This window comes from Pteronotus mesoamericanus, unplaced genomic scaffold, assembly GCF_021234165.1.
Source record: "Pteronotus mesoamericanus isolate MK-2021 breed Mesoamerican mustached bat unplaced genomic scaffold, CSHL_Meso_final contig_27, whole genome shotgun sequence".
In the NCBI taxonomy this organism is placed as follows: domain Eukaryota; kingdom Metazoa; phylum Chordata; class Mammalia; order Chiroptera; family Mormoopidae; genus Pteronotus; species Pteronotus mesoamericanus.
In genome coordinates, this window is record NW_026555115.1 from 23,146,826 (window position 1) to 23,171,329 (window position 24,504).

A 24,504-nucleotide genomic window follows, 5' to 3' on the forward strand; every position below is an offset into this window, starting at 1 on the left:
GTTCCTACTGCGCAGAGCCCTGGGCCTCCTCATGGGTAACCTGGGAGCGGGGTATCCCAGTATGGCCTCGCTTTTATTCATTTTTATGTATGGCTTTTCCTCTGTAATGGCACCTGAACAGAAGGTTACAACGGCTAAAATAAAACAAACAAAAACCTGTCCAATATCACAATGGCCTGTCCTATATAAGCTATAAGGTGAATTCAGGAGTAAAAGTTTCACCTCCCTCTATAAAAACCAAGGCAAATAATGTGTAGAAGCTTTCTCTGTCATTCTCTAATATTTCTTTTACTTTGAGCAGAAGCTTTTCATTGTGTTTGGTGAAGGACGTCACCGCTTGTCCACTTAGCTCTATGAGAATTAGAGCAAGGGAGGAGAGAGTTGGTGAGTGTGTCAAATGGGTTTATATTAGGTCCACATTATCTAGATTTACCCGCCAAAATGTATCAGATATTATTTGTATCTAGATGCATCCCTGATTTTCTTAAACTCCTCAGTTAGTCTTGAGCATTTTTTCTTTTTTTCTGTTTCAGCATCTGAAATTTTGGAGGAGCTAAGCAACTCCACTGCTCTCCAAAGCCCCTTCATCAGCAGGACGAAGAGTATGCATGTTGCCACCACAGTCCCCAGTGGTGACCCTCGGGTAATCCAGTCTTCACCGGTCAGTCTGGGGCTGCTAAATGAAACAGAGAGTTTCCCTGAGGACACTGAAATTACCACAACTTTAGCATCAGTCTATTCTTCACCGTCTGATGCAGAATTGAGAAGAAACACTGGGCTGATCAGGAATCCAGGGCACGGGGAATTCACCGAGTCATCCACAGAAAATGGATTTGGCCTTTCATCTTCCGAGGGCTCGGTGGGATTTTGGCAAAATGATTCCCCAAGTAAGTATTCAATTTTGCCTGATCCATTATGGATATTTAAAAATTGTTGGATTTTTTCGAGGGTGGCTTCAAGGTGATTTGCAGTCTCTAAGAAAAAGAGTGTCCTTGGATAACACCATCCCCTTTATCTACTATGTCACATTACCACATTTCGATTTTCGTCCTTATGAAAACACTGTGAAGTTCGTCTGACAGGCATCGTTCCTCCTGCTTTTTCTGTAGATGAGGAAGGAAATGAAGGGTCAGAGGACTTAAGCAGCACTGAGAGACCTCAGCCCCCCCCCGAGCCCTCACTGTTGATTGACTCTTGTCCCAGCAGCATTGTCTTCAAAACGAGACCTGTCCTGCTCTCACTTTGTAAAACTAGTTGGTTATTTTATAGATCATCTTTAAAACTATAATGTGCAGATACAAATACATTCCCTGAATTCATAGTTTTAATGTACTCCCCAGAGTTTATTTTTTGTTTGCTATACTTCAAAATTAGAATAATCTGTATTAATAATAGAACTGCTTTAGAAAAACTGCTCTGACCAAGCACTATATTTGGTATGTTGTATTTGTTGGACATAACACCATTCCTCCCTTGACCCCTTTTGGGGAAAGAGAATAAAATACTCAAGCCTATTAATTACTCTGCTGCTTTGTTCATGCTGTTTAAAAGCTCCTCTCTTCAACGTTTACTCTTAGTATTGCTATCTTATTGACACTGAAAAATTTAGAATTAATTATTTAGAATATGAAAATGCATGTCAGGTTACACATGCAATGCGTTCTATGCAAGGTCATGGGAAAGGAGATCTTTGCTTAGAGAGGACTCACATGTCAGTTGTGGAGGGGTCTCTTTCACATCCATGTAATGGCAGTTTTTTTCCCTGACACCTTACAGTCTCGGCCAGCAGCCCTGATACAGAAAATGGAAGCCCCATGCCTCAGACTGAGACTGTGCCTGGGTCAGTCCCACTGGGCAGAGCTGGAGGGACCACTGCACTCTGGGCCTTGACCAATAGCAAGACGTCCGTAGACAGGACAGGAAGCTCTACTTCCTATCCTGAAGTTGTGAACACTTCGGTTTTGACCCAGTCCTCAGCCTCCGCTCCACAGTCTAGAGGAAGTGACACAGCGCTGGATGAGAAGAGTTACTCTGAGCCAGACACTGAGGCTTTGTCCTCTTCCTCCTCAGAAAGCCTGGAGTCCTCAGCACCACGTGGGGAACGCTCGAGTGAGTTTCTGCTTCAGAGAACTGCCTTTGTGGAGGGGACAAGGACTTACCAGGCTTACGATCTTCTGTAGCATAGTAAGGCCATGTGTCAGTGAAATAGTTCCATAGTCTCCTCTAGTTTCATTATTCCCAGGCCATTCTTCTAGCCGGTGGATACAGATATACCAATATGTCCCCAAATTTTTTCTGGTACCTCTCCACAGAGTTGCTATTGTACCTGCCTATCGCACACAGAGTTCAGGGACCTCTCTGTCCATGTCCTTCTGCTCCCTCTAGCCCACCCCACACCCCATGCCTGCCTCAGTCACACAGCTTCTGGAAGGTTGTTCGAGAAATTCTCTTTCCAAAATAGCCTTATTGAAATAGAATTCACATTCTATACAATTCTCCCATTTAAAGCATACAATTTAAAATGGTTTTTAGGTTATACACAAAGTTGTGTAACCATCACTACTGTCTAATTCCAGAAGATTTTCATCACTCAGAAAGGAGCCCAGCACCAAAAGCCACTCCCCATTCTCTCCCCCTCTCAGCCTCTGGCAATCACTAATTTACTTTTTGGACTTGTCCGTTGTAGACATTTCATATAAATGTAATCATTTGATATGTGGCTGGCATAATATTTTCAAGGTTCATGCATGTTGTAGCAGCACTTCATTCCTTTTCATCGCTGAGTGTTACTCCATTGTGTGGACATACCACATTTTGTTTATCTTCTTATCAATTGATGGATGTGTAAGTTTTTTAAAAGTCTTTTGGCTATTAATAATACTGTTCCAGTACAAGCTTTTGTGTGAATATGTGTTTTCAATTCTCTTGGATTGCTGGGTTACGTAGTAACTCTATTTTTAACCTTTTGAAGAACTGCCAATCTGTTTTCCAAAGTGGCTCTACCACTCTGTCTTCTTGTCAGCAATGTACAAAGGTTCCAGTTTCTCAACAATTTTGCTAACACTTATTATTGTCCATATTTTTTGACTCTCGCCATCGTAGTGGGTGTAACATGCTGTCTCACTGTGGTTTTGACTTGCATTTTCCAGTTGAGCATCTTTTCACGTGCTCATTGGCCATTTGTATATCTTCTTAGGAAATGTCCATTCAGATATTCTGACTATTTTTAAATTGAGTTATTTGTCTTTTTTTGAGCTTTGTGTTCACTGCATATTCTGGAACCAGTCTCTTATCAAATAACGTGATTTGCAGGCATTCTTGCCCATTCTGTGTGTTGTCTTTTCACTTTCTTCATGGCATTATTTACAGCACAAAAGTTTTTAATTTTGATAAAGTCCAATTTATCAACTTGAGGAAACTTTTTTGATGTTCCTTTCTAATGATGTTTTTGTGTAATTTGTAAAACCCATTCTCAGCAGCCTTATCTGTGTGAATCGTATGCCGACTAAAGCAAAAATGCATTAATTTATCATTTAAACTTATAATAGGTTTAAATTCTTACCTCTTTACCACTAATAATAGCATCTCCATTTCCGCATATGAGCATCCTAATTGATGAGGAAAATTAGCATGTATTACTACTCATGTGATGTGAGAAAACATGCTTATCAGGAAAGAATACCATATGTGTGCATGGAAGCTATTCATGCTCTTTTATGTCTGTGCATGGAAAACGCATTCTCTCTCTCCTAAACAAAAGGAATCATTTTCCAGCCTCACAGTTTTGGGGCTCAGACTTGTTACCTTTCACACCAGGAGCTCAGGTTCTGTAGCCTTTCCTTTTCCTGCCCCTTCAGTGCCCTTTGCACTGCAGTTAATGCTCAGGTGGTTCTAGTAGAAAATGGGAGCGGATCCTGGGGTTGGGTTATAAAGTGCTAGGTACGGAATAGCCTCATGCCTGAAACCATCTCACTGTGGGCTAACGTAATGCTGTATCTTGTTTCCTCTGACTGCTCAAAGTTGCTTCTGCCATCCAGCCTTTCAGAGTTCTCGAGCTGTTCCTTTCATGGATTCAGATGCAGCCCCTCTGTTTCAGGTCGTGACTCCACGCAGTTAAGTCTGCCAGCCTGACGGGGTCGCTTGCCTCAGTTTTGTCTAACAGAGCCTCACGATCTGCCCATCCCAGGCCTTGCCCTGTTTGCCTAGGGCGCTTGTGCTCAGATTTGCGCAGCTCTGAAGCCTCTCCTGGTGGATCTTCCATGGGTCTCTTAAGCCCTGAGTCAAGTGTCGTCTTTCCCTGGTTCCTGGCTCTCTCGGTGCTGCTCCAGGTCACTGTTGTATCCCTGTCCCCACACTCATTTCTGTCAGTGAACGCGAACCTCTTGTGAAGTGAACTTACGTAACACCCCGCTTTACATCTGTTTTCCATCGAGGTGTCTCCATGGGGTATCAAGAGCTAGTCTGGTCTGAGAATAGGAATGAAAACCAGGAAAAGAACCTGTTTTCTCATAAAGCCAGATTGTGAAGTATTTAGGTGAAGAAAAATTGGACCTCACTTCCATATCCAAGAAAGGAAGAAAAGGATATTTATTCATGTGTCACCTGTCCCTATTCTATCCCCACCAAGAAAACAAAACAAATACATTTAAAAAACACACAAAAAACCCAAGCCCACCTATAACCTCTGATCACAATGCCATTTCTCATGGATGTGTTAGGACAGAGAACGAACAGTACAGAATGACAGGCCCTGTGTCAGTTCATGCGTCGCTGGTCCCACCAGGAGGTGAAAGCCTTCGGAGTAATGGGGGCCTCCCCCTAGGCCTTGTCAGAAGGTCTAAAACCCCAGGAGGGTTGTTAGTCTATAGCCCAGCTTTCACCTCCTCTGCAGCCACCACCCATTTCCACGACGTAAACACAATTTGTTATATATCTCCAAGCAGAAGACAGCATTGATCCTGTTCACTTAAGTAATAAACCTTCCCCTAAATCCAGGTCGCCTGGACACATGCTGATCCGCAGTGGCCCCTGAGCTTTTAGTCACGGATGGGCGTCTGCAGAACACCACACATTCTGTTTTCTCCAATAAACACCCCGAGAAAGCCTAGGGAAGCTTTTGGGCTAATGTAGTCCAGGAAGTGAGGTTTATTCCTGAGACTCGAGTCCGTATCATCGTCCTCCCGGCATTGAGCCGTCATCCCCTTCGCAGTCTTCTTTTTTTTTTTCTTTCTTTTTATTGGGTTTATTGGGATAACACTGGTTAACAAAATTACGCAGGTTTCAGGTGTATAATTCCACAGCATATCATTGTATTTAGTATTTACCACCCCAAGTCAAATTTCCTTCCATCACCACTTACCCCCTTACCGTCTTCCACTTCCCCCTCCCACCCACCTGCAATCACCACACTGTCGTTCGTGTCCAGAGGTTTCTCTTGTTTCTTTCCTGCTCAATCTCTGTAGCTGCCAACCCCACAACAGCTGTCAGCGCACTTTTTATCTGTGAGTCTGTCTCTTTTGCTTTGCAGTTTATTTTGTTCATTAGATTCCACGTATGAGAGAAATCATATGACATTCGTCTTTCCCTTTTGGATCTGCTTGTAGCCACTGAAGATAGCCCTGAGCTGGGAGTCAGCGCTGACCTGGAGGCGCAGGGAGGGCCTGACGGGACCTCAAGGGCCCAAGCCCGCAGCCCGCACACTTCAGCTACGTTCACTGGAAGCGGAGAGCGCACGCTGCGATCTCTCACCAACACAAGCGTGACCTCCGGGGAGGCGGTGCCCAGAGAAACAGACAGCGCTCCTCTGCACAGGAACGGGACCGTTGCTGGTGCCACTCCCAGAGGCGGTGAGCAGGGCCTCCTTCCACACTCTTTCAGCCACCTGTCCATTGCCTTGAGGTCCCAGAACGACTAAGTTCGCTGTCCACCGCGGAAGTACCTTACAAGCTCTTTATCAAGAGCCCTACCTGTGTTCTCTCACCTTCCCCCTATACACGCACTTGCCTAAGGCACTTGCCAACCGCATCTGCCAGGATGCTTGAATAAAAGAGAGCAGGCACTTTGTGGCTAAGGCCGGTCTCCTGGGAAAGAAATATCTCATACAGAATGCAAAGTTGAGAGGGTTTTCCTTTTTCCACTTAGGCATAACAGTTGTTCTATTTGGGGTCTTGAGAGCTTTTAAGATACCAATTTGCTTTGATCAAAGTAGGCCTGTGGAAGGAATTTGGGCCTGTTCCCTGTTCTTTGGCCCCCGGCCCCTTCTCTTTCATGACCATTTATTTCCACTGCTGCCACTGCGCTCCTCAGAGGAGCTCAAATCTGCCCAGCAGACACAGACCCTGCCTGCCTTCAGAACTCACTCTCCGGAGAGCTCACCGTTGAAAACCGCCTCTCCAAGGAAGTGTTTCATCCACTGGGGTTCATGGATAGGACACTGACAGTCTGTTGTATGGTGTGTGTTCAGGAGACTGCTTATTTGTGTAGTTGGCCTAACTTTAGTCTTTCCCTTTGCAGGCTCTGGAATTACCTATGATCAAGTGAGTGGCACCAGTACTGAACAGAGGACTTCCAGTGACCACACAGACCACACCTATGTCTCATCTACTTTTACCAAAGGAGAACGAGCATTGCTGTCCATCACAGATGGCAGTTCCTCCTTGGACATAAGGGAGAGCTCGACCTCTTCTATTAAGATCTCAGACTCCTCACATTCAGACTATCCTTCCTCTTCTCAGGCTCAGACTGAAAGAAGTAATGTCTCGTCCTATGGAGGGGAATATGCTCAGCCTTCCACTGAGTCACTGGGTCTGCGTACAGCCAACCTTCCATCCTACACATCCACCATTAATATGCCAAAAACCTTGGTGCTTCTGGACATGCATACTGGATCAGTTGGGGACCCATCTTCGTCAGGCTCCCCTTTGCCGCCACCCTCAGTGTCACAGTCCCACCAGTCGTCCCCCTCAACCTTATCATCCACCAGGGCCTCTGCTCGTCCACTGGAGTCCACCTCCGATGCGCCCACACCTTTGTCTTCCTCACCACCACCTTTGCCAATATCCCTGACAGTCTCCACCCCTGCCTCACTGCCCGTGCCCCAGACAACCCAACCACCGTCATCTCCTACGCTGGCCCTGCCCAGGGCAAGGACCACGCCTGTGGCTGCGATTCAGACGTCAGCAACGGCATCATCTGTGGCGATGCCCTCCAGTAGTCAACCAGCAGATCCTAAGAACCAGAGCAGGCCACACCATGAGAGAATGTTTACAGAATCGGAGCCACCGAGCCTGCAGCCTGTGCACACGGAGGCTGCTGAAGCTGAGACCGTGAGCTCTGCTTCAGGGATTCCTTTGCCCCCGACCTTAGCAGGGTCCTCCCCTGAGCAGATCCTTCCAGCCACAAGCACCAGCTTAGCCCAAAGGCTTCCAGCTTTGACAGCCACCACTCTCAAGATCTCTCATCCCCCCGTGCCCACTCCCAGCCCCTCGTCAAGCACAGCAACTCCGATGGCTGGCCCCCCAGCAGTACAGACTGTGGCCGGAAGAGAGTTCTTGCCAACCAGTCCTGAAATTCTAGCACCGCAAATCTCTACAGGAGTTGCTGTTACCACAAAAAGGAATGAAATGCGTATAGATGATACTACCCAGTTGAGCCTCCTGACCAGTGTATCCACATCAGCAAAAGAACTGACAACAGGGCTTGGCATTTCAGAGGAGTATAGCCGAGCTTCACATTTCCTCAGAACACCTCCTTCTCCCCAAAGCACAGGTGTTTCTCCAGCAGAAGTGTTGCCTCCCAGATCTACCACCTTCCATGCTGAGAGCAGCACGCAGTCCCCAACATCCTCAGGTAGGACACAGGCACACAAGCATGCCGAGAGCTGCTTGGGAGGGGATTCACTTGAATGCATGGCAGTGGCTGCTGTTTGCAATAGTACAGTATTTGTTTGTGATCTCAAATGCTTCCTGTTGAAGCATAAAATAATGTTGTGGTGAACCTAAGTTTCTCACCGCTGAGTTACGTAATCCGTCCTAAAGAAGGAGGAGAGGGTGCCACTGGCTGTGCGTGACATCAGTAGATAGCGTAATTGCAGCTTCTAAAGCCCTGTAATTGCAAGAGCTTTTCAAGCATGCCTTAACTCTTCCACAGCCAGAGTGGGCAGTGATGTGGGATTGGAGGGAAGAGAAAATGGAGTAAAGAAGCGTTAGGTGGCCTGTCTGAGACATGGAGTGAGCCGGTGATGGCTCCCAGATCAGAGCTCCGAGCTTCTGAGTCAGTCAGGTGGCTCCGGTCACCAGAGAGGCTTCTCTTGGTCCAGGGGAAGCCCAGGCCCCTTGGCCTCCCACAGATGATGTTGCTAGTTGAGAAATGGTGGGGGAGGGGGCGTTGAGGGGGGTAGGTGGCCACGTTCAATAAGAAGATGATGAGCTAATCTGTTCCCATAGTGAATGGATGTCTAGGGCTATTTTAATTGTGCTTGAGGTTATCTTTACATCCACACTGAAGTTCTTGGCTCAGGAAAATAAAGCCGTCATCCACACGATTCTTTACTGTGTAAGGAAAGGTAGAAGGAAGATGGTTTATCATTTGATATCATGTTCAAAATGGTACATTTGGCTTGTCCAGACCCAGGAAAGGAGAACTGCTGTTGGTGACAGGGTGACATGGAGACTGACATCTTAAGGAAAAAGAAAAGACGAGAAATGCTCTGTAGTGACTGGGGCAGTGAGCTCAGTTAGTGGCAGAGTTCCACCTGAATCAGCCATCGGCAGTGTGGTGACTGGAGGGACCACACTGTCCCCACCAGCCCCACAGTGCCATGATGCGTCGGTGGCCCTTTATACAGTGATCCCAGCACCTCTGGGAAGTGAAAAGTGGATCCTTCACCTGGGAATGTGGGATCCCTGCTTCACAGTTCACAGAGCTTCATTGCCAGTGGCCAAACATACATGATCTCCCTTAGAGCTGATGGCTCTTGCAATGGTAACTGTGGGCAAGTATTAGGAGTACCATTACTGGCTGGAAACATGTTTTGTGGCAGGATCCATGCGTTCAGTGTTTGGATATATACTTGCTGTGCTTAGGTGATTTTAGGTATATGAACATAGCAGTGAGGACTAGGAACACAATCTTTAGGTTTTTTCAGGATTTGGTTTTATTCAGGATTATTCTTTTGGAGTAAGAACTCTTGATTTCTGCCTTCTTTTTCCTCATCCTACCACCGATTTTCTCCTTGGAGACGAGGCAGTTATTTTGTGGGTTTTGGCTTTTCTAAATATGTGTCCGAAACCTTTATTAGGCAGTTGTTATGTAACTGGAGCATGACAGTGTGGATTATACAGACTGAAACAGAGGGTTGTGGTCACTGCCCTTGGGAACTGCGAGTCCAAGATGACATTGAAGCCAGTGCATCATTAGGGCCTAGATGAGTCATGTAGGCGCTTTGTTACAGTATGTGAAGAAGAGGCATCGCAGTGCTCAGCTCCAGAAGGTTTTCTAAATGATTGCACAACCTGTGGAGGCCCACACATTGTTACATTTTGAGCACTTCGGATAAAGGGAAATCTGCAGCAGGAAGATGGGTGATCAGAGATCCTTTTCCACTTAACATGTGTTTTAAATGGGCATTAATTCAAGTAGAATTTTCCAAGTATCGCAAAGGCAATATAATTGGCAACCCTGAATGGAGTGACCTGTAAGTAGCTTTTGGATTTGAACCAGTTCTTGCATTCAGGGATCCAGTCGTCTGTTGCTTGTGCCTGTGCACAAGCGAGTGCTGGAATCCAGTTTCACCGTTTTTCTGCTGTTCCTCTTGGGAACCCATTCTATTTTAGTAGTGTGGCCTTTCGGGGCAAGTAAACCGAAATAAGCAAGGATCAAATATTAGCCAGGAGAATTAAATATTTACCTAGAGCTGCCTTTACATTTCCTGTGTGGTTAACTGCTTTATTCCTGGAATGTGTTTTTAGCGAACAGCTGTGACCCTGATCCTTGTCTTCACGACGGGAAATGCTTTGTGGACGCCACCAGCCGTGGGTATCGGTGCGCGTGCTCCCCTTCCTGGCAAGGGGATGACTGCAGTGCGGGTAAGAGGGAAGGTCGTCCCCGGTGGTCTGCGGTCCAACAGCACATTGAGATAGGCAGTAAATTCTTTTTTTTCTCCAAAATGCAGGGGAGTGAGATTTTCCAATTAATTCCCTGCTTACCTAAGAGTTAACGTGCGTAGGTGCTATGGGTAGAATGACGTCAGGCAGTAAGGTTGACAAGTCTCCATGGTCTGGCTTCGTTTTGTGGGCTCCCTCTGCTCCCACCCCCGGGGCCATCCACAGCTCCCCTCGGCCCCTGCACTTTCCTGCTCCCGGCCTTCGCTCTGCTGGGGCCTCGGCCTGGAATCCCCCCACGTATGTCTGTGTATTGAAGTTCTTCTAGTCTTAGTCCATATATTATTTGAAACAGTCTTAATCCTCCCTTCCATTAAAAGCTGCTACTTTCTCTGTACTTCCAGATCCTGCCTTGTGTGTATAGTTAGCTGTATACATGCTGCCTCTACCCTCGCTAGTCTGGTAGCCCCTTGGGAACAAGGGTAGTGGCCGGCTCATCTCTGGGGGCCCGCTGCACCTGGTGCCATTTGGCCCTCAGTCAGTGCTTACTGTAATGGGTTTTGGTTTTGCTCTTCTGTCCTCTGCAGATGTGAATGAGTGCCTCTCGAACCCCTGCCCACCCCTGGCCATGTGCAACAATACTCAGGGATCCTTCACCTGCAGATGCCCAGTTGGGTACCAGTTGGAAAAAGGAATATGCAATTTGGGTAAGAGAGTAGTTAGCCTGTCTTGGAACTCTTTCTACACCACAATATATTTTGCTAAGTAACGTAAAAAGTAACATTGTTTTTCTCTGTAATCGAAATCAATATTTATCCAAGGTATAACATGAGGAATATAGGAAGAAGTAGTCGATGCTGCCTATTATTCCACCACTTAGAAATATATCGCCTTATTTGAAACTTTTTTTAGTGTGCATTTTATTCTTATTACAGTTGAAATTATGTGGTATTTGTGCAAACTTTACATCTTAAGCATTTTCCCATGTTATTGAAAATATTATACAAACTTTTTAATGAGTGCATACATATGCCATCAGTTGTGCATAACAATTTTTACTTAATCGTTCCATCCTGCAGTTAGGAATAAATATGTATGTATATATCAAAGGGTATTCTAACCACATAGTTTAAAAAATACATTTAAGGGAGAGAAAAAAGAGGGAAAAAACCTGATTGTCCTACCAGAGTCACACATTCTTTTCATTTTTAAAATCAATCTTCATGTTCTTGTCCACGGGCAGACATATTTTTACAAAGCTATTGTCATAATCGTATTATACAATTTGTCATCTTTTGTTTCCTAATTTGATAGCTTCATGAAACTTGGTTGATTTTAGATATAATCACCGCTTTAAGAGTAAGAAGTAAACAATCCACATGAAAACTACAGCCCTGACAAGGTGCTAAGTGGCCAACGGTAAACAACTGCTTGATTGGAGGCCAAGTTTCCAGCCCACATTCCTTCTTTTGCACAATAATGTGTTAATCGTAAGAGCTTTCCTGCACGCAGTGTGTAACCCTGTATTGGAGTGCTGAGTTCAACACATAACTTGTTGAAAAATTAGACATGAAGAACTTAGAGTTATTATCTAAGCTTGGTAAGGAAACTGGCAGGTAAAGTGAATCAACTTTGAATCATCCTTAATCGTGCAGTGTGATTCTTGACACACAAAAAGTACTCAGTAAATATTTTTTTGAGAGAACAGATGTCTTCATCTTTTGAAAATATCATTTGCATGAACTCCTATTGCCTGTACGCTGAAGGGAATCATCAGACTTTTTAGAAGGTTGTGTCAAATGGCTAAAAAACTAAAGCAATTTAGTAACGAGTTTGACATCCTTAATTTGAAGGAAAACAATTCATGGGTGGGAGAGTACAGTGCCTCGCCAACTGTGGAGCACTTTTCCTGGGGAACTGTGGGCAAGAGTGAATTTTTAGAGGGCGAGAAGTGGCAATGTGGAAACAGTGTGTGATTGGCTGGGGTTGTGTATCTGACCTTATTTAGAAAGATCAAGGAACAAGGAAATAAGTATAGAGCCCAGGGTTGGCGTGCAGTATGGGGATTGGCGGACTGGATGGACTACTGGCCAAACAGAGCACTGACAGGGCCCCAACAGGTCAGTTTGCTGACCTAGCACCCTGGACAGGAGTGGCTCCACCTGGGGCCAAGAAATGTATCACAACAGTTGCTACCCTACTAAAATAATGGTAGGATTTTGAAAATTGTTTAAAATACAAGGATCAAATCAAAGCCTTATTTAAAGAACGAAAACTCTGGGAATATAGATATCGCTCCAAATCAAGAATTCCTCTTATTCTAATAGTTTATTCGCTTTCGGTAACCTATTCCATTTAGTTACACCACATAAGAAATAAGCCAGGAGTTTTTGGTTTAAGAATGGAGAAGACGGAAAAGATTTTGTCCCGAAGCCGGACGGAAAGTACGCCTGCCCCGCTTCCGGCTGCAGCGCCCCACCCACAGCACGTGACCCCTGAGCCTCCGTTTCCCCATCTGTGAACTCAGATTATCCCCTTGTCTGCTTCCCACTCAGGGTTATTGTGAAGATCAAATAAAGTAATGTATTTGAGCAAGTTTTGAAAACGGGAGATTTCAGGAGCCCTCCTTGGCATATGTTGCCATTTGGTTCAAATAAACTCTTATAAAAATTTTTGAGAAAAGAAAACAGTAGAATTCTCTAGGTGCGAGGTATTTTTTTAACATTAGCCTTTAACCTCTGAGACTGCTTGGACCAGAGTTGAAAATAATAAAGCACTCTGAATACAGAGTAATAATTATGGATCGTAAGTCATTTTGATAACCTGTGTAAGTGGACAGTTAAATCTGATGAAAAAAATTGCCTTAAAGCTAAGTGATGTAACTGCAGAGGTGGGGATGCCTGTGTGCCTGGGGAGAGTGCAGGGGCTGGGAAGATGCCACGTGATGCCAGCCTCACATTCACACCGAAAGCAGAGGCCACATTCACTGTCACGGTTCAGAAGGGATCTGTGTACTTAGCATTTACAGTCTGTATGTTTCTATACAAGGCGTCTGGGTATAAACCTGTGTGCCTGTGAGATGTGAAGACAGTTCTGGAAGCCTGTTTGTGGAGTGTCCCACAGGCCCCACAATCCAGGAGGAGAGTGGGTCTATTGTGTTAACAATCATCTTTCCCTTTTCAAGTCATTAACTTCATTGTTCATAAACACTAGAGGAACATGCAAATTAGAGCATGCTGAAATGCTTTCATTTGGCCAAGAATGTTTTCAAAGAGCTCCCTGCTGCTCAGAAAGAGTCCTTAGCAGCTGGCTTCACTGAACTGTAGAACAAGCAAAAAGATGTTAAATAAGGATTAAGGGCCTTAGACAGTAAGTATAAGATGTTAAATGTTTTCCCTGGCTCATTTGCGGGCCCCCCTTTTTTTTTTTTAATTCAGCAAGAAAGCTTTCTGTGAAAGAGCAGCTTCAGAGGTTTCTGTGTTTCAGGGTTGTTGTTTTTTTTTTCTGTCCAGAGGGGAAGATAACAATTTAATATAAAAGAAGATAAGAGCCAGATATAAAGCAGGCTATACTAATTTTTGGTTGCCTGCCCATTTTTAAATTCCATTCCCCTCAGGCCTAATCAGCACAAATTGACGTTAACTAGAATTTTATTTTATGAGTGAAATGGGCCTTGGAAATGAGGCTGCTTCCTTTCATGTCTGAATCCAACATTATCTTGAATATGGGTCGTTTCATTACGTGGCTTATAATCATGGAGTCTGGCAGCCTCCTGGAGTGCGGTCTCACTACAGATGTTTGGAACCTTCTGCTCTAGCCCCTTGGCTGTCCTTAGAATATCAGATTCCTAAGGGGGCTGAGGGTGTAGAAGAACCCAGAAGATGGGCACACGTGACGTTAAATATTAATTTTGGCCCTTGGAAGCTGTGCAACCTTGGGAAGTTTCTGACTTCTGGACACCTCTTTTATCAGTGAAAAAATGGGCGTTTCCTCTGAGTGAGAGGAACAGGGGTTGATGGGGGTGACGGTAGTGAGAAGAGGAAACCCTTGAAGGTGAGGACTTTGTTGAAAGACCTAGAGTGAAAGAGCTTTCCTCCCTCTAAACCTTTATGGGCTTGGTGAGCATTATTTATGTCTAGCCCCACGTCTCCCTCCAGGAATATGTCATTTAGGCCAGCTCATCTTTTTTCTTTGTCACAGCTCTGTTAGGCATCTGTTATGGGAAGGCCACGAGAGAGACATCAAGAAGGCTCCTCTCCGCAGTCCTCCCACATACACAAAAGGCTCCTTGGAGTCTCTCGCCCAAAGGTTTGCTCAGTCTGAGCCTTCAGCTCAGCTCAGTAGATGCTCACTTCCCTAGAGAAGGGCCCAGGATGGGAGAGGTGGTCTCCACCCTCCAGTAGAGAGAAATGCACAGAGGTGGTCCTTTGAGGTGGAGTAAAGCTGGATGCCCCAGAAAGTTACATACACACAGGGGTGTAGGTCAACCTGTTTTGTAGCCTAATAGGTTATGTTTTTATTTTCAGTTAGAACCTTCGTAACAGATTTTAAATTAAAGAAACTCTTTCTTAACACCACTGTGGAAAAACATTCAGACCTACGTGAAGTTGAAAATGAGATCACCAAAACAGTAAGTTTTCTGAAAGACATCTTCCTTCTAGTACTTTGCCTTCTAGAACAGATTTCTTTCAGAATTGGGAACCTCCTGGGGATTGGCTATATCTCCTGTGCTGTTCATTTCTGTTATATTTGAAAGGGAGACGCCGTGGTGGAATAAAAGGCCTCTCAGAAGTAGAAGGGAGGTATTGAGAATTAGTAGTTTCCAGTGGAAGCATTTCTTTAAGTTTGTCCTTGTGCACAGCCTTTATCAGGGTCTTGGCATTTCTTTTCCATGTGCAAACTGATAGTCACAGACGTTTAGATGCCATGAACCTGTAAAAGCTGTTGGTAAAGAGGAAGGACCCAGAGAACCCTACTATCCCATGTGCTGTTGACATGCTCTGGGACCGCTCTCTGTATTTAGGGACATGGAAAGGACGAAGCTCTTTTTCCTCAAGGGAATGCCAGAGCCGGAGTAGTTAACTGTCCGGGGTTGAGAATGCATTGCACAGGCTATCTAGGGGACTTGGATTCTTCTCTCCCTCGTTGCTTACTTTTTGTCAGAAAAAAAGAAAGAAAAAGAAAAGTGGAAAAGAAAGAAGAAATGAAAATGAAACTCAGATAGTAAATGTTGCCTCTCAGCTGCTACCTGAGTGTAAGGTTTGGTGTTTAGAAAATTGAAGTTTGTCATTAAAATAAGTTTCAGAGATCAACTGATTTCTGATTTCAATTTTACTTGTTCTCTATGTGTGAGAGTTACTATATTAACCAAAACCTATAGGATTTTATAGGAACTGTGGATTTTATTTGTATAAAATTTTGATTCCAGTCTTGTTTCTGTATCTACTGAACATCTGCTCTGTGACAGGTGCTTTGACAAGGTACCTCACTTCTGCAAGAAGTATTGCTAACACCTTTATAGATGGAAAACTGAGAGGCTCTAGAAGTTAATGACATCTCTTGAGCTCACACAGAGCAAGTGAAAAGTTAGGGAACAGCCCACTAGACTGCCCTCATTTCTGATACCAGTTGCAAGTTTGGGGATCCCTCAGCTTTGATAATTCACTAGGACTCAAAGGTCTCACGGAAAGCTGTTATACCACGGTTATGGTTTATTACAGTGAAAAGATCCAGGTTACAATCAGCCAAGGGAAGAGAGGCATGTAGGGCAGAGTCCAGGAGGGCTCCAAACTTGATGCTTCCAGTGTTTCTCTCCCCATGGAGTTGTGGACAGTGTTATCTCCTCTTGGCAAAAAAAAGTGTGTAATAGTTATGGAGTATGGCCAACCACGGGGGCTTATTTGAGTCTTGGTGTCTAGAGACAATATGTAGTGCTCACTTCGGCGGTACATATACTAAAATTAGAGCCAATATGTAGACATAGTCAACTGCCCATATGGCTGACCTCAGTCTCCAGCCCCTCTGGAGGTCAAGGAGATGTCATATAACTCAAAGTCCTCACCATAATTCACGTCTCTAGACTATCTGGAGAGGCCCAAGCCTCCGGGTAAACAAAGGCAGGCCATTCCAGAGGCTTAGTTAGAGAGCACCTCCCGGGAGCCAAGGGCTAGACCTCTCTTTGGACCAGGTTAACTTCTTTTCTATATGGTGGGTTTTATGTCAACTTCCATGTCTTCTAACCCTATACCTGCTGGTAGTGTCACTCCATAGCACCTCTCTCTTGGTTGTGCTGCAGGTCAGTATTTCCTTCTAAGAGAGTACAGGGGCTCAGGACCCTGTGCCCAGGGGCAGTCTGACTACTGCCTCTGTAGTCAGACTGCCCCTGTGCTCAGTGCTCACACAGTGCTCAGTGCGCACACAGTGCTCAGTGCGCACACAGTGCTCAGTGACTACTCTGACTTGCTAACTTTTACCCAGTGTCAATGTATTAATTAAGTGACTTCTCCTCCCCAAGAACTAGTGAAGATTTGGGCAGAGACTGGAAAAGCTGCTCAAGTGGCCTTTCCCAAGGTGTCATTTTATTCTAAAGTGTGCCATTTCTGTTTCCACCTGGGGAAAAAACAAAGCTTAAGTAATAATGCTAATAATAAATCATTGCCTATCAAAGTATAAAGCAATATCATTCAAAGCCATAAAGGGTTTGATAACATCCCGTGTTTGAATCTTCTGAAGAGTGAGATGTATCTGACACATGAGCTTTGAAGCCAGGTCGATCTGCATTGGTCGAGGTATTGAGACCCTCTGCTGCCTAAAAGGAATCCCCGGCCCCCAGTGGGGAGAACAGGGAATCAGGCATGGTACTTTCTTTATGCCCTGGAGGGACCTCCTGCTTTCTCTGAGGGCACAAGGAAAACACAGGCAGTCAGTCTTAATTTGCTCTCAACAGAAGGGGTCAGTCCTTGACCCACGTAATGTAATTTCCTGCGGAGAGCCTTTTGAAGAGGACCTATCTTTGAGTTAGGTCAACTCATTGTAGATTAAGAAGGGTCTGTGTAGGGCCTGCCAGACTTGGGTAGCTGAAAGGAGCCAGCCTTTTCATGAGGCTTGTTCACTATGCAAAGTCCAAATAAACAGTTGCCTGTGAGTTTTTTGAAACCCTGGGTCTTAGAAGAGATCTGCTGCTTTGAAGATGTTTTGCATCCAAGGGTGCTGTTCTGAACATCGTTCCTGCCAAGGTTTTCCCCACTGATTTACTATCTGCCTCCCTCCCTTTGTACTCATGGAAAACAGTGTAAGTGCAGGAAGGCATTGAGAAGGGAACGAGAATAGGGCAGCACTCTTCTGTAAAACCCCCTGCAGATGACTTGATGGCTAGATAATGCCTTTTTAATTCTGAAAATGGGAAATTGGTTCCAGGTCTAAGGCTTTTGTCTAACTCACAGTTAATTACAAACCTGTTCTTCCTTTCAGTTACATACGTGTTTTTCCACATTACCTGGTTATACCCGATCCACAGCTCATGCTTCCAGGTAAGTACATTCGCTTGTGAACCAGTCTTTAGAAAGGGGAGGATATTCTTACATGAGTGACAGCAATAAAGCTGGGCCCTGATTTGACCAAGCGACAATGTGACCAAACTCAGTGGACCTTCGTGCTCTCCCATTTCCTCTTCAGACAATGGAGATGACACTTGTTTTTCAAAAGCCTTGGGGCCCGCATGTCATTTTAGAACAATTAAAAACCTACACACTTTGCCTATAGAGAGTCCAGCGCTGTGGTCATGTCGCTGCAAACAACCTTTTCCCTGGCCTCCAATGTGACGCTGTTTGATCTGGCTGACGGGATGCAGAAATGCGTCAACTCCTGCAGGTCCTCTGCTGAGGTCTGCCAGCTCTTGGGGTCTCAGAGGCGGATCTTTAGAGGTAAGAGAAAGGCCCTCGGGGAGGACCTCACCCACACAGTTAGGCACAGACCTAGCGTGGACATGTAAAGCACTCAGGGCTCTCAGGCCCAAGAAAGCTTGTCACAGAGCCAGGCTATCTTTGAAATGGGTGTTAAGCCAAAGACCTTTGTGTGTGTGCACCTTTGTACATGCGTGCATGCACTCACGCATGTACACACAGTCTTGAAGTCACCTGGTCCTTGGCATGCTTCCCCTTCTCTTCCTCTACAGGACCTGATGTAATGAAGCAGAAATCACTCTTCTTTCCCTTGAGAAGTTCCTACTCTCTCTGGGGAGACAAACATTCACACACAGAGTGTACCTGCTTGTCAATACCCCAAACCTTCATCGGGATATGTATGCCATTATGTTAAAAAACAAAACAACAACAACAAAAAAACATGTGCAGCATTACCTGCCATTTTTGTTTATTTGCACATCACCAAAGCACAGGAACAAGACTGCCCAGTGTTGTTCAAGATAACCTCCCTCTTCTTGTTCTTGCTTTACCTGTCTTGTCAAAAAGTGTCTGCGGGGCATCTAGTAGAAAGAAAGCAGATGGAGAAAGGGGTTAGAAACAAGTTCAGAGGCAAATTTGGGTCTTGGAGGGGAGGTTTTGCCTCTGGGATGGGAAAGCTGCTGGAATCAAAGTGCTTCCTCACAAAGGGGGCTTGTCCCTGCTGCCGTATCATAAGTGACCCAAGTGGGCTCTGCTAAGCTCATTTTACTACACAAGTAGGATGTGGAGTCTGTGTGAACCTCCCTTCTGGTGCCCAGACGCTGACCCAAGTTGTAGGTAGCAGGTTCTGTGCTGTATCTGCTGGTAGATCCAGGACTTCCCTGTGGGTTGGGGCTCTGTGAGTGCTGGTCCTACGTGCTCTCCACAGGGCCCTCACTGGAGAGCCTGCGAGCCAGGAGTTAACCTTTCACTCTGGGATAAATCTTTGGCCTATTTCAGGGCCAGTTACTCCTTTAAAAAAATTAAACTAAACTTTCTGGAATTAGAGTTGCTATCATTCAGAATCATTGGGAAATTAGCTTAAAAATTCATGTCCCATTAGACTGTGCTCTGAACTCTGAGGCAAGAACTCTTTGGTTTTACTTTGTTTCTTTTTGTGATTCAGGGGTCCCAATTTGTCCTCCCTAGCGAGTAGGAAGGGGACCTTTGAATTCATCATACACTTAGGGACTATATCCTCTGTGGTCAGCATTGTATGAGGTTACATTTTTGTCCCCAGTAAATGCAGTTCATGCCTTGCAAATCAAGTGTCCGGGTACTTGGATTTGTAAGGTCCTGTTTGGAGCAGCTTTGCCCACTCTCAGACTCCCATTCTTCCAACCGCTTGGATGTCTGAGGCTCATGGGAAAGCTCCTGTTTTCCTGGCTGAGGTCCCATTCTTTTCTTTCTTAAGACTTTAATTTTTAAGAGCAGTATTAGGTTCGCTGCAAAATTGAGAAGAAGTTACACAGCTCTCCCACATAGCCCCTTGTCCCGACACATGCTTCGCCCCTCCTTTCAGAGCCCGTGAATTGCAGGCTCACTTCTCTGTTTTAATCCCAGGTCTTCTCCAGGCTTTGCCAACACACTCAGCTTGGTCTCTGGCTCACCTTTCTGAGTGTGGGAGAGGCGGGCATGGCGGGCAGGAGCTCTCAGGCTCTGACATCTGGGGGTTTCCAACCTCTGGGCAGCACCGGGCTACAATGGACACGGCCATTCGAAAGGCGGGTTTTTACTTTTCAATTCACAAAATACCTACTCCCTTACCTTTCACAACCCCACAGCCCATGCCTTGAGAGGTTTAGAATCCTTGGAAACCCCCCATGCGGCACCTTAGCCTTAGATTTACGGAAGTTCTCATTGCCTGTGTGGCGGACGTTATGCCCAGGCAGGACCATGGGAAGTGTGGATGTAGAAAAGTCACATTGCTGGGCTTGCAATGCAAATGGGATTCTGAGTGATTCCGTCTGATGGATTTGTGATAGAATGTTAATAAAGAATTTTTAGGATAGCAGCTCCTCCATCGCAGAGGCTAGGCCAGCTGTTCTTGCTTTCCCATGAACCTGCCTCTGTGCAGGGAAGGGTTGCCTCAGGCAGCACGCCGGATGAATGGGCAGGACAAAAGGCAAACACCACACTGGGTTCCAGAAAATACCTAATCAGGCCAGGCAACTCAGGCTGGCTGCCAGACAAGGCTAGTGCTGGCCTGGGCAGCCCTTAGCCCTGGGGGTGCTTCTCCCGATTAAGGCTCGAGGACTGGCAGGGCCTTCAGAAAATACAGATGAGGGACTGCAGGGTTTTGGGACCTCTCTGGTGCCAGCTTTGCAGTGTTTGCTTGGTGAGGTTTTCCATTTTTTATTATTCCCCCTTAAATACAAACTCCTCGCAATAAACAAAGGAAATTCTATCACACACACAAACAGGGTTCTCATTTAGCACGTCAGCTTCCACTGATAAAGACAGGAAATTTGGCGTTGAGAACTAAAGTTGTGTCCTAAACTTACCTCCCTGTGGCCAGGCCGTCCACCAGGCCCCAAGCTCTCAAGACTCAGAAAAGTAGGCTGATTCTGGGACCCCCTCCCACACTCCAGCCCTCCTGTGGGGGTGTCAGCTCCCATCACCAGAACCTGCCCCGGAGGGTCAGCTTTGCTGTGTTAAGAGCAGGTGTATGAATAGGTTGATGTCTTCCTTAAGGTGGGCAAAAGGGAGAAGAGATACCATCCTCACTGCACAATATGCATTGTTCTTCCATGGCCCTCTCCCCATTCTGAACTTGCACTTGTCTGCCAACAACAACAGCATGTAGCAGGCTTGCCTTGCCCTGTGCGTGGGTCTGAATCAGCTACTGCTTACTCTCCAGCTGGTTTTATATTTTTGTCCTATTGTCTGTGTACCCCAATTATGTGTATCTTTTTTAGTTGGGCTTATCTTACATGGTAAAATGCGCCCTCGTTCTGTCTACTGCATACAGCCTCCAAGAGGGTCTGCTCTGTGCAATCTCAGAGAGGGTTCAATGAGTACAGTCTCAGGGAGGGCCACATGCCCAACACGAGTGCTTTTTTGATCATAATGAAATGACTCTTTGTCATCTGTGAAATGGACATGGCCCACGTGCTCAGGGCCGGACACAGACAGGTAGATACACTGTAAGAAATAGGGAGAGGAGGTAGAAGGTCTGAAAGATACACTCCTCCGCCTGCCTGTCTCCCTTGCTGACCCGGTGACTGGTGGTCTGACGCCGCCTTCAGCATGTCTGTGCCGGGCGCTGTGTGGCCCAGTCTCTGTGCAAGGTGCTGAAGACGCAGAGACAGATACGCTTGAAGACATGGTCATTGTAGTGGGGCGGCAGACAGGTGACATAATTAAACTGCAGCCCCCAGACAGCAGCTCATCTTCCACACCTCTCCATGGAATCGTCTGTGTTAGGTAGCAAGCTACCCTCCACAGGAGTGTGCTGCGTCCCTTTCGGCGGCACAGAGGTGGCTCTGAGATATGCTTTCTGAGTCCCTCATCTTCCTCAGAAGAGTGTGGTCATGGCTTTGGTGTTTGTGTCAGTCTCCCCCTTGCAGTCCTTAAGCAAGAAGATGCCACACCTTTGGGGGCCAGATCTGCAGTGGACGCTGGGGTTGGGGACAGCACTGTTTCCCCCCGGGTTTCTCTGTCTCACAGCGCACCGCGCGAACTTTCAGGGAGCAGGCCTGGGGCTGACAGAGGGGAGGCATGGCAGAAGGCAGAATGGACCTCTGAGAGGGGTGTGTACTGTTGAACACTTTTTGGAAAATTGTTCTCAGAGCCTCTCAAAATAGAAAGTTTATGCATCTGAAGGTTTGAAGTCTGTCAGGTTTTGTTTTGTTTCACTGTCTTGTTTTTCCATTCCAGCGGGCAGCTTGTGTAAGCGGAAGACTCCAGAATGTGACAAAGAGACCTCCATCTGCACTGACCTGGATGGTGTCGCACTGTGTCAGTGCAAGTCGGGCTACTTTCAGTTCAACAAGATGGACCACTCCTGCCGAGGTACCGCAGGGTCTCAGGGGTTCTGTGGCCCATCTTGGGACAGGATAGATGCTGTTCTCTGCCCCGGGGCTCTCTTCCTGCTCTAGGTGTGACTGTTCTAAACCTAGGGTAACCAGTTCTTTTTATTTTGCTCACAGCAGGGTAGAATACATTATCTCCTTGGAATAATAGGATTATCTCTGGCCCTGCACTGGCCTGGCCACTGGATTCGAAGGGAAGGAAAGAGAATGGAACGCCTGTGGTGGCAGCGTCTTTCCCTTCCCACCGCTTTAAGGAAGTCAGAAAACTTTTGTTTCAATTCCCAAAGCTTTATTCTATTTTCTGCTAATCTTTTAAAATTGTAATACAAGCATGGAATACAAGCATGTACATTTTAGCAGCACCTGTGGCTCAGTAGACAGAGTTCTGATGAGAATCAGGCAGATGGGTCAGAGGCCACCTCAGCAGCACCGGTCGTGCAGCATGTTGGGCAAGTCACTTTGTTTCACAGAACCTCAGTTTCCTCTAAGAATTCAAGAAAGCAGTACAACAGCAGTACTTTGCACACCAGATGCATTTACTATTATCTTTTACCCAGGTTGTTGTTGAATCAATGAGTTGTAGTTTAAAAGGTTTCATAAAGTGCTTGAGGGCAAAAAGCAAATTCTGCAAACCTTTTAGGTGAGGCTTAAATTCATTTAGCTTGAGATTAAAGGCTGCTCACTGAGTAGTGCTTTAACACGAGATGAATCCAAGTGCCGAGCACTGTGTGCCTGGCTTATTAAACACTGCTACAGTGGATGATCGCGAGAAAAACATGGCGATGTAAAGGCCAGGACGCAGCTTTAAGCATCGCATGGCATTAGAACGTGTTTGGCTCACTTTTCCTCCTGGTGACCGGTGTACTGAAATCCGAGAAAAAATTGCATACTCAGGAAAGGTGGCATGCCACTTATATCTGTCAAAATTTCCCACTAAGGGACTCATTCTATCAGGAGAGGACAAAAATAGATTTCAGGGCAGTGTTCTCACCCTGCGCTTCAGACCCTGTGACTTAGGTTTATATACAAAGGGCTTTGAAAGTGCACAGTCTTAGCTCTGCATGCGGGCTCTGCAGTGGGTGTGGAAGAAGAGGGCCAGTGCTCCATGACAGGCAGCAGCCGTGATACCTGACAGCTTCACAGTGTTTCTCAGCACCGTGGCAGGCTGCTGCTTTGATGCGAAGAGATGGTGCTTTCTAATTCCATCTTACCTGGTTTAACGCAAAGTGTTCCTCGCCCTTCTGAGAAACCGGGCTGTAGAGCCCTGGTTCATGTGGGACGGCGACTGCTGCTAACATCGCTCTGCTGGGGCACCTTACCACGGCCGGGGGAGGGGAGGGAAGGTGGGCAGGAGCGCAGGCTTGTAGGCGTGCGGGCCCGAGCGTGCCATGCCTCTGCAGTTTCTGATGGCCTCAAGTGTGGCCCTGCCACTTTTGCTCCTGGCTGGCCTGAGCCACTTCCCCTCTATTTCCCCATCATAATTGTGTCACTTACAGTCTAGCATTAGCAATTGCAGAGCTGTCCTAGATTTTCAAATGCAGTGACACAGGCACTGGCAATCTGCTCATCAGGTAATGACCCAAGAAGCCGCACAAAGAAGCCTTGGTTAGCTTTTGGGCTTGTTGCTGAGATGCTGCGAAGCCTCATTTCTGCAGTATCCTCACTCATTCGGTTTTCATCTGTGGCTGTCAGGCCTCTGACGAGTACATTTGGGATCTCCACAGGTCACAGCCCTGTCACCTGGGTCCTGATGGGTTAGCAGTGACATCTTCTGGCCATTGGTGCTGGAGCACAGGGGTATTTAAAATGGAGTCCCCCTTTTGGACATGGCAAATCAAGGGTCGGTCCTCTGAATAAATGTAAGATAGAGGTTTGGGTGTGTTTTCTAAATCTCTGCACTTTGTAGTTGTTCATTAACATAGCTGTATTGTTCTCTTGTCATGCATGCACGTGCGCACACACACACACAGTGTCTCACATAACATGTCTTTGCATAAGTGTCTTTACCAGTCTTTCCAAGCATCATATAAAATTAAAGTAGGTGCCCTTCCTTCAGGTGTCTTAGCCTCCTTCCGTCATGTAGGCATCATGATAAATTCCAGCTACCTATTTGCAGGTTTCTTTCTCTCACCAGACCACGAGTGCCTTAAGGGTGCGACCTGTGTCTAGAATGTGCTTAGCACACTGTGATGCTCAGCAAATGTCTGCTGAAGGAACAAATGGATGATAGGGCAGCAAATATGATAGGACAAGCTTGGCAGGTCTTGAGTTAGTTTCCTGCAAGAGAACAAAAAGAGTTTTTAAGACTCTACCCCTTTTTTTAAAAAAAAGCCCAGAGGGGTTGAATTTTCTTCTGTTCCATATCAACAGGGAAACCCAGTTTGGGTGTATATGCTGGCTCTACCCACACTTACTTCATCTTCAGTGCTC

General features: G+C 46.0%; 1 protein-coding gene across 2 annotated transcripts in view; it reads left to right on the forward strand.

Annotated features, from left to right (window-relative positions):
- HEG1 (heart development protein with EGF like domains 1) overlaps window positions 1-24,504 on the forward strand; it is an 89,952-nt gene that overhangs the window by 35,195 nt on the left and 30,253 nt on the right. The window contains exons 4-13 of one of the 2 annotated variants that reach the window (XM_054575181.1): window positions 534-887; window positions 1,777-2,109; window positions 5,604-5,846; window positions 6,514-7,848; window positions 9,969-10,085; window positions 10,688-10,807; window positions 14,627-14,730; window positions 17,571-17,629; window positions 17,862-18,022; window positions 21,920-22,054. In XM_054575181.1, coding sequence (XP_054431156.1) covers window positions 534-887; window positions 1,777-2,109; window positions 5,604-5,846; window positions 6,514-7,848; window positions 9,969-10,085; window positions 10,688-10,807; window positions 14,627-14,730; window positions 17,571-17,629; window positions 17,862-18,022; window positions 21,920-22,054 — 2,961 coding nt within the window. The remainder of the gene's footprint in view (window positions 1-533; window positions 888-1,776; window positions 2,110-5,603; window positions 5,847-6,513; window positions 7,849-9,968; window positions 10,086-10,687; window positions 10,808-14,626; window positions 14,731-17,570; window positions 17,630-17,861; window positions 18,023-21,919; window positions 22,055-24,504) is intronic. The other variant, XM_054575182.1, reaches the window with a different exon arrangement.